This window comes from Pangasianodon hypophthalmus, chromosome 7 (assembly GCF_027358585.1).
Source record: "Pangasianodon hypophthalmus isolate fPanHyp1 chromosome 7, fPanHyp1.pri, whole genome shotgun sequence".
Taxonomy (NCBI): domain Eukaryota; kingdom Metazoa; phylum Chordata; class Actinopteri; order Siluriformes; family Pangasiidae; genus Pangasianodon; species Pangasianodon hypophthalmus.
Genome location: NC_069716.1, coordinates 29,560,475 through 29,570,474, shown reverse-complemented (window position 1 = coordinate 29,570,474; position 10,000 = coordinate 29,560,475). Strand labels below are relative to the sequence as shown.

At 42.8% G+C, this 10,000-nt stretch overlaps 1 protein-coding gene across 2 annotated transcripts in view; it reads left to right on the top strand.

Annotated features, from left to right (window-relative positions):
- Nucleotides 1–10,000, top strand: part of wwp2 (WW domain containing E3 ubiquitin protein ligase 2) — a 49,742-nt gene that overhangs the window by 26,773 nt on the left and 12,969 nt on the right. For both annotated transcript variants that reach the window (XM_034305892.2, XM_034305893.2), the window contains exon 10: nucleotides 4,506–4,680. In XM_034305892.2, coding sequence (XP_034161783.1) covers nucleotides 4,506–4,680 — 175 coding nt within the window. The remainder of the gene's footprint in view (nucleotides 1–4,505; nucleotides 4,681–10,000) is intronic.

The following is a 10,000-nucleotide window of genomic DNA, read 5'->3' as shown; positions in this document are numbered from 1 at the left end:
TGTTCAGGGTGTTTGGCATTTTCAGCGTGTTTATGTTCAGTGTGTTCATGTTCAGCGTGTTGAGTGTGTTGAGTGTGTTTGTGTTGAGTGTGTTCAGTGTGTTTAGGGTGTTCATGTTCAGCATGTTGAGTGTGTTCAGTGTGTTTATGTTCAGCGTGTTCGTGTTCAGTGTGTTTAGCGTGTTTATGTTCAGTGTGTTTGTGTTCAGTGTGTTCAGTGTGTTCAGCGTGTTTACGGTGTTCATGTTCAGTGTGTTTAGCGTGTTTACGGTGTTCATGTTCAGTGTGTTCAGGGTGTTCGGCGTTTTCAGCGTGTTTATGTTCAGTGTGTTCATGTTCAGCGTGTTGAGCGTGTTGAGTGTGTTGAGTGTGTTTGTGTTGAGTGTGTTCAGTGTGTTTAGGGTGTTCATGTTCAGCTCGTTCAGCGTGTTCAGTGTGTTTACATTCAGCGTGTTTGTGTTCAGTGTGTTCAGTGTGTTTATGTTCAGCGTGTTCAGTGTGTTTGTGTTCAGCTCGTTTAGCGTGTTTAGTGTGTTTAGTGTGTTTACATTCAGTGTGTTTGTGTTCAGTGTGTTCAGCGTGTTTAGTGTGTTTACATTCAGTGTGTTTGTGTTCAGCGTGTTTGTGTTCAGCTCGTTCAGCGTGTTTAGTGTGTTTACATTCAGTGTGTTTGTGTTCAGTGTGTTCAGCGTGTTTAGTGTGTTTACATTCAGTGTGTTTGTGTTCAGAGCTTCTGACACCTTGTTAAACAGGGAAAATAAACACAGCACTGGATTTTCAGGATGTTAAAATATTTTGTAAGAGCAGAAAGGATCGTGATCGCTTCAGTGAGGCGGCCAATCAGAGCAAAGAGAAGGCGGGACAAAACAAGCAAAAGATTACTGTGAAAAATTTAAAATGAAAATAAAATGAGCAGGAAAAGTAAAAATGGTCGTTATAGACGTGCAGACTGCTGGACGCTTCCGTCCGCCGTGTTTAACCCTTTCCTGTACAACACTCACACTCATTAAATATTAATCACCTTCAGACCAGTCCAGTGTTACAGACACCAAAATACGTCAGATTATAACAAACCTTCTTATTTTTTAAATAAATTAAGACTTCAGTGTTTATAACTGCATAATATTTATATATTTAACTGTTTATATCTACTGTATAATATTATTTTAAAAATGTTCTGTAATATTTCAGCAGTATTTTTTCCGCACTAATGATTTTACTTATTTACACAAAGCCTGAAAACGTCACTTACTTTCTACTACAAGTCATTTTTCTTTTTCTTTTTCTTTTCCTTTTTTTTTGGAGAAAATTTGCATATTTATGTGGATTTGCATGCCAGAAAAACTCTGTATATGATTTAAAATAATTTATGCCTGAAAAGATTAAATGGGAAAAACGTTAAGCGTGTATCTTTGCTAAAGTATATAAAAGTTTACGGTACACAATGAAGGAAATGAAGTCTGTAATCTAGAGCAGAATTATTTAATACTGCGCGAGACGCTGTTCTTTAATACGTTTGCGTTTGAGAGAACGTGCACGTGAGGCGAGATGCTGTTCTTTAATACGTTTGCGTTTGAGAGAACGTGCACGTGAGGCGACACGCTGTTCTTTAATACGTTTGCGTTTGAGAGAACATGCACGTGAGGCGACACGCTGTTCTTTAATACGTTTGCGTTTGAGAGAACGTGCACGTGAGGCGACACGCTGTTCTTTAATACGTTTGCGTTTGAGAGAACATGCACGTGAGGCGACACGCTATTCTTTAATACGTTTGCGTTTGAGAGAACGTGCACGTGAGGCGACACGCTGTTCTTTAATACGTTTGCGTTTGAGAGAACGTGCACGTGAGGCGACACGCTGTTCTTTAATACGTTTGCGTTTGAGAGAACATGCACGTGAGGCGACACGCTATTCTTTAATACGTTTGCGTTTGAGAGAACGTGCACGTGAGGCGACACGCTGTTAACACGACGCTGATGCGCCGATTTTCTGTTTTCAGCCGTCTGTCATTTATTTCCCTGGATAGGGGAGTGGGGGTGGGGGGCCAAAACTTATAGAACACACTGTTCTTGTGTTGTGTGTGTTTTGTGAGTGTGTGTGTGTGCGTGTGTTTGGAGAAACTTCATCTGATCTGACAGGCGTGGAACTCGGAGAAAACAAAAAATTATTCTTAACCCCCTCAAAAAAACAGCACCACCCCGTCTTTACGTCTCCATTACACTGATTACACAGAGACAGCAGTCATTTAACAATCAGCGCAGAGTCAGAGAGAGTGTGTGTGTGTGTGTGTGTGTGTGTGTGTGTTTTGAGGAAAGGTCAGCGAGGCCTGCTTCAGTTTTTCCGCTGCAGACGGAGAACAAAAGGCCTTTCAGAGCTGCACAGCGTTCTGCGGCTCAATTAACGTAGAGAGCTAACGCTAACTGCAGCCGCACATCGTCTGTTCTGGGTTAGTCCGCCCTGGGGGAGGAGTGTGTGTGCGTGAGTGTGTGTGCGTGAGTGTGTGTGCGTGAGTGTGTGTGCGTGAGTGTGTGTGCGTGTGTGTGTGTGTGTGCGCGTGTGTGCGCGCGTGCGCGCATGCACGTGTGTGTGTGTGTGTGTGTTTTCTCTTACGAATTCTGCTGTGCTGAGGTCAGTGGTATGAGAATAGCCTTGGCGTCCAAACTACGTGTGTTTAGATATGAAGTCCACAGAACTTTGTGTGAGTGTGTGTGTGTGTGAGTGAGTGAGTGAGTGAGTGTGTGTGTGTGTGTGTGAGTCTGTGAGTGTGTGAATGAGTGTGTGTGAATTTAAGCTTATCACACTTTATGATATTATCACAGAAACATTATCCTCAGTCGCAGTGATGGTTTTAAGAGGCGGAGTTTAATTAGAATGAGCCAATCGCAAACCTGGTCATGTGACATCAGCACTCGTTAGCTAACGAGCACAACGTTCGGATTCGTCCTCTGTATATTTGCTTACAATATGGTGTGTTGCGTAAGTATTCGCGCCCTCTCCTTTGAACTTTCCCTCATTTTGTAGTGTTACTGAATTGGACTTTATTGAAATTTTATGTCAGTAAAATGTCACAGCGTTCACTGTGAGCAGGTAAAGAGGGGATTAGTCCTAGAGAAACAACCAGGAGGCCAAGGGAAAAGCTGAACATGATGCTACCACCACCATGCTTCTTCACAGGTGGAATGGTGTTCTCAGGGCTTCCAGCAAACGGCCACAAAGTTCGGTTTTGCTCTCATCAGTCCAGAGAAACAAACGTAAACAAACATTTTCCAAATGTCTCCACACGTGTCCAGGCTGTGAACAGCTTCTCCCTTCTGAGCTGTGGAGCTCTCCGGCTCCTTCAGAGTTCCTCGTGACCGTTTCCTTGTTTCTCTGACTAATCTCCTCTCCTCTACACTTGTTTTGGTCGCTCCTTCGTATCAAAAATCCCTTGATAACGTACAGTCGTGTTGCAATGATGCAAGTGTCACTATTCGTTATAATACCACGTGATGGAAATCACAACCTGATCTGGAACCCCAGATCCGTATCGGGCCGATACCGGCAAAACTGTGGATCGGATTTTGGAGGGGAAAAAAGAACAACTTCGGTCTGATTCTGTAACAAATGGAAAAAAAAGATTTTTTTTGGAACTGAAAATTTTTACATATAAAATGCCCTGATTGTATTTTTTGCTAGGATTAATTTTATTAAATTTATAATTTATTATTATTAATTTATTTATTTATTATATTTGTCATGTAAATGAAAGACTTTAATGGAAAGAATTTAAACATAAGTCATATTTGTAGCTTTGTATATTTTCCTGTGAAATATAATTTTAAAGCTTAGTAGCTTGTAAAGAAACAATAATCGATACTAAAGATCCTAAAGATAGTTTTAACTTTAAAAATTAAATCTTTAAAAGATTTTTTTTAATGTTTAAAGATACTAAAGATGTTTTATAACTAATATTGTCCTGTGTGTGATTATAAAGTGACTGTAATGTTAGAGTATAAACGTATTATAAGCATTTAAAATGTATAATTGTTGTAATAAATATTTCAGTTGCTTTATAATTTTTCACACACATTATTAGCTCTAAAGGTTGTGCGCTTGTGTTATTATTCGCTATCAAAGAATTACTTTGCAGAACATTATTAGAGTTTTATGAGGCATTATGAGAGTTCATAAGAATCATTATCAACTTCCACAGACTTCTAAGCACATGATTTAGGAATATGGGTTTCGTAGAGAGTGTTACTGCGTGTTCTTTACTAAAGCATGCAGCTAGGTGTTAGTGGAGTATTTAATAAAAAATAATGTTTTATATGTCTTATATGTATTTTTGTAAAGTTTGAATTTTATAACTTAGAATCGATGCCATGTTGTACGTTTATTCAGGGTGAGTGTGTACACAAGGGGCGTGGCCATAATAACAATACTGTCCCTGTTAATGCGGTTTACTATGCGTGTCTCTGCGTGTGTGTGCGTGTGTGTGTGTGTGTGTGTGTGTGTGTGTGTGTGTAGGTGGGAGAAGCGCGTGGATCAGCGTGGAAGGTTTTACTACGTGGACCACAACACGCGGACGACGACGTGGCAGCGGCCCACAGCCGAGTCGGTCAGGAACTTCGAGCAGTGGCAGAGTCAGCGCAGTCAACTACAGGGGGCCATGCACCTGTTCAACCAGAGATACCTGTACCAGGTAACACACACACACACACACACACACACACACACACACGGTAATGTCCTTCCTGACAGCGCAGGCTTGTAGTGAATATAGATCAGGGCTGGACACTGAAAGTTTCAGAATGTTAAGAGCGTGACAGAATTAGCTCACTGACCCAACATAGTACTTTTCCACCAGACGCCATCATAAACTCCCCCACGGTGCAGTGCATTATGGGTAAAGGGGCGAGGGGATAAAAATAATCAGAATAATGATCCACTTTCAGTCTGTTTTTCAGAGATAATTACTGCAAGTGTAGTAAATAACTGTTTAAGATATTTAGAGCTGCAGCTCCACCAAAGAGACCAGAATAACTCTGAATCACACACACACACACACACGCGCACACACACACACACACACACACACACAGACACACACACACACAAACACACACACGCACTCAATTATTTCAGTGTACCATTAAACTGGTATATCCTCACAGCACTGTGTGTGTGTGTGTGCGTGTGTCTCTGTGTGTGTGTATAACTGAGACCTCAAGTCTCTTGAGCAGCCTCCGTCACACACACCTCCAACATTTCACACCTGGTTCTGACATTACAGGAGCCTGAGTGCATGCTGCCTCACACACACACACACACACACACACACAAACACACACAAACACACACACATAGCACAGTGACGCTTACGATACGTCTACACAATACAGAGCATGAACCAAATGCACCAGAGCATATAAAACACATGCGCGTGCACACACACACACACACACACAGTGGTTTTGTGTAGTAATTGCTCTGTGCCAGAGTCATTAACGGCACATTTCCTGCCTTCAATCTAACACACACACACACACACACACTCATTCACACACACTCCCTGTCTCTCTCTCTCTCTCTCTCTCTGCAGAAATAATACATATTACTGAAGTGCAGAAGTTGTTTATTATTGATTAATCATAAATATTCTCTGTTATGAGTGAGAATATTGATAGTAATAACGCTATCGATTAGAGTAATAATGCTGTCGTTGAGAGTAATAACACTGTTAGTGAGAGTAATAACGCTGTCGGTGAGAGTAATAGCAATAACAATATTGTAAATTGGTAACAGTAATGACACTAACAGTAACAGTAATGACGCCAGCAGTAACAGTAACGACATCAGCAGTAACGGTAATGACATCAGCAGTAACGGTAATGACACCAGCAGTAACAGTAATGACATCGGCAGTAACAGTAACGACGCCAGCAGTAACGGTAATGACATCAGCAGTAACGGTAATGACATCAGCAGTAACAGTAATGACATCAGCAGTAACAGTAACGACGCCAGCAGTAACAGTAATGACATCAGCAGTAACAGTAATGACACCAGCAGTAACAGTAATGACATCAGCAGTAACAGTAATGACGCAGCAGTAACAGTAATGACACCAGCAGTAACAGTAATGACGCAGCAGTAACAGTAATGACACCAGCAGTAACAGTAATGACATCAGCAGTAACAGTAATGACACCAGCAGTAACAGTAATGACACCAGCAGTAACAGTAATGACATCAGCAGTAACAGTAATGACATCAGCAGTAACAGTAATGACACCAGCAGTAACAGTAATGACGCAGCAGTAACAGTAATGACATCAGCAGTAACAGTAATGACATCAGCAGTAACAGTAATGACATCAGCAGTAACAGTAATGACACCAGCAGTAACAGTAATGACATCAGCAGTAACAGTAATGACATCAGCAGTAACAGTAATGACACCAGCAGTAACAGTAATGACATCAGCAGTAACAGTAATGACATCAGCAGTAACAGTAATGACACCAGCAGTAACAGTAATGACGCAGCAGTAACAGTAATGACGCAGCAGTAACAGTAATGACATCAGCAGTAACAGTAATGACGCAGCAGTAACAGTAATGACGCAGCAGTAACAGTAATGACATCAGCAGTAACAGTAATGACATCAGCAGTAACAGTAATGACGCAGCAGTAACAGTAATGACATCAGCAGTAACAGTAATGACATCAGCAGTAACAGTAATGACATCAGCAGTAACAGTAATGACACCAGCAGTAACAGTAACGACATCAGCAGTAACAGTAATGACATCAGCAGTAACAGTAATGACATCAGCAGTAACAGTAATGACATCAGCAGTAACAGTAACGACATCAGCAGTAACAGTAATGACATCAGCAGTAACAGTAATGACATCAGCAGTAACAGTAATGACATCAGCAGTAACAGTAATGACGCAGCAGTAACAGTAATGACATCAGCAGTAACAGTAATGACATCAGCAGTAACAGTAATGACATCAGCAGTAACAGTAATGACACCAGCAGTAACAGTAACGACATCAGCAGTAACAGTAATGACATCAGCAGTAACAGTAATGACATCAGCAGTAACAGTAACGACATCAGCAGTAACGGTAATGACATCAGCAGTAACAGTAATGACATCAGCAGTAACAGTAAGTGTATCAGCAGAATTCACACTAGTAATAATTACTACAATCAACTATAGTGAGTGTAACAGTAAGAATAAACATGTTTACATGGTACTGAACGTTTGTGAGGGAACAAACACACACACACACACAGACACACACACAGACACACACACAGTAATTAATCAGTGTACATTTACACTCAGTAATTAAAGAATCAGTAATGAGTCTATGAACAGTTGCAGCCGATAACCTTAGATAACCCCAACACTCCTTTATTTCTCTCTGACTCTCCCCCTTTTTTACTCTCTCTTATTCACTCACTCACTCTCTCAATGCCAGGAGGGTGGTGTGTGTGTGTGTGTGTGTGTGTGTGTGTGTGTGTGTGTGTGTGTGTGTGTGTGTGTCTAAGTAACTGGGCAGGAAGAGGCAGTCTAGATGATGTCATGCTTTTATTTCATTTTTTCTACCTTTTTTAGTCATAGAGAGTCTGGAGGGCCGTCAGCTCTGACTGACTGACACACACACACACACACACACACACAAACACAATGACACACACACACGCCTGTGGTTGCTGTGTTTAGACGTTGATGAACAATGTGAGTGTGTTTAGCATTGTTTTCTGGATCAACATGGAGACTCGTCATATCCGTCTGTCTGTCTCAATTTCTGTCTGTCTCTCCAGTTAATTTCACACCATTGAGCTGGACAAAACCACAACACACACAAACACACACACACACACACACACACAAACACACACACACACACACAAACACACACACATGCACAACACAACACAGTCTGGCTATGTGTATGAAACTGAACCCTAGTTACTATGAAGTTCACTAGTTAGGGGGTTTTGCTGTTTTAATAGGTCATGTCTGAAATGTCCAGAGTGTAGATATCCCATAATGCACTGCAATAGGTGTATAATATAATATTGTGTAGGGGATTCCGAACACCCAGGGGATAGGGAGTAGGAGAAAGTGAATAGGGGATAGAAAGTAGGGTGTATGGATTAAGGGAGAGGGAGTAGGGGAAAGGGAATAGGAAATAGGGGATAGGGAACACCCTGGAGATAGGGAGTAGGGAATAGGGGACAGAGAGTACGCTAAAGGAAGTAGGGGATAGAGTGTAAGAGATAGGGAGTATGCTAAAGGGAGTAGGGGATAGGGATTAGGGTAAAGGAAGTAGGGGATAGGGAGTAGGGTAAAGGAAGTAGGGGATAGGGAGTAGGGTAAAGGAAGTAGGGGATAGGGAGTAGGGTAAAGGAAGTAGGGGATAGAGCATAAGAGATAGGGAGTATACTAAAGGGAGTAGGGGATAGGGAGTAGGGGATAGGGAGTAGGGTAAAGGAAGTAGGGGATAGAGCGTAAGAGATAGGGAGTATGCTAAAGGGAGTAGGGGATAGGGAGTAGGGGATAGGGAGTAGGGTAAAGGAAATGGGGGATAAGAAGTAGAGAATAGGGAGTAGGTGATAAGGGCTGCACTAAAGGGAGTAAGGGATAGGGAGTAGAGGACAGGAGTACACTAAAGGAAGTAGGGGATAGAGAGTATGCTAAAGGGAGTAGGGGGAAGGAAATGGGGGATAGGGAGTAAGTGATGGAGAGTAGGGGATATGGAGAAGGGGATATGGAGTAGGGGATAGAGAGTAGGGGATATGGAGAAGGGTAAAGGAAGTAGGGGATATGGAGTAGGGGATATGGAGTAGGGGATATGGAGTAGGGGATAGAGAGTAGGGGATAGAGAGTAGGGGATAGGGAGTAGGGGATAGGGAGTAGGGGATAGAGAGTAGGGGATAGGGAGTAGGGGATAGGGAGTAGGGGATATGGAGTAGGGGATAGGGAGTAGGGGATAGGGAGTAGGGGATAGAGAGTAGGGGATATGGAGTAGGGGATAGAGAGTAGGGGATAGAGAGTAGGGGATATGGAGTAGGGGATAGAGAGTAGGGGATAGGGAGTAGGGGATAGAGAGTAGGGGATATGGAGTAGGGGATAGAGAGTAGGGGATAGAGAGTAGGGGATATGGAGTAGGGGATATGGAGTAGGGGATAGAGAGTAGGGGATAGGGAGTAGGGGATAGGGAGTAGGGGATAGGGAGTAGGGGATAGAGAGTAGGGGATAGGGAGTAGGGGATATGGAGTAGGGGATAGGGAGTAGGGGATAGAGAGTAGGGGATATGGAGTAGGGGATATGGAGTAGGGAGTAGGGGATATGGAGAAGGGTAAAGGGAGTAGGGAGTAGGGGATATGGAGTAGGGGATATAGAGAAGGGTATAGGGAGTAGGGAGAAGGGGATAGGGAGTAGGGAGTAGGGGATAGGGAGTAGGGGATAGGGAGTAGGGGATAGGGAGTAGGGAGTAGGGGATAGGGAGTAGGGGATAGGGAGTAGGGGATAGGGAGTAGGGAGTAGGGGATAGGGAGTAGGGGATAGGGAGTAGGGGAAAAGGGAGTAGGGGAAAAGGAGTACAGTGAGTATTGTGTAGTGATGGTTTATAAACTCTTTTTTTATATATAATAATAATAGCATTTAATTCGCAGTGTTTATACATTTGGATGCTCCTCTTTAATCCCAAAGCTGCTTCCATTCCTGCGTGTTTTGGCAGCGTGAAGACGAAGTGCGCCGTAAAGTATCTGTGATTATAAACGCAGACTGCGCAGTGACGGCGTGTAGAGCGAGGAGCGGCGAGGAAACGATAAACCGCTTCAACTGCAGGGTTTTATTTACATCACGACATTTCAACATCAACAGACTCGTCTTCAGAGTTACGCCTGTGACACGAAAACTCACGTTTCTACTGCAGAACGTGTGTGTGTGTGTGTGTGTGTGGGTGTGGGTGTGTGTGTGTGTGTGTGTGTGT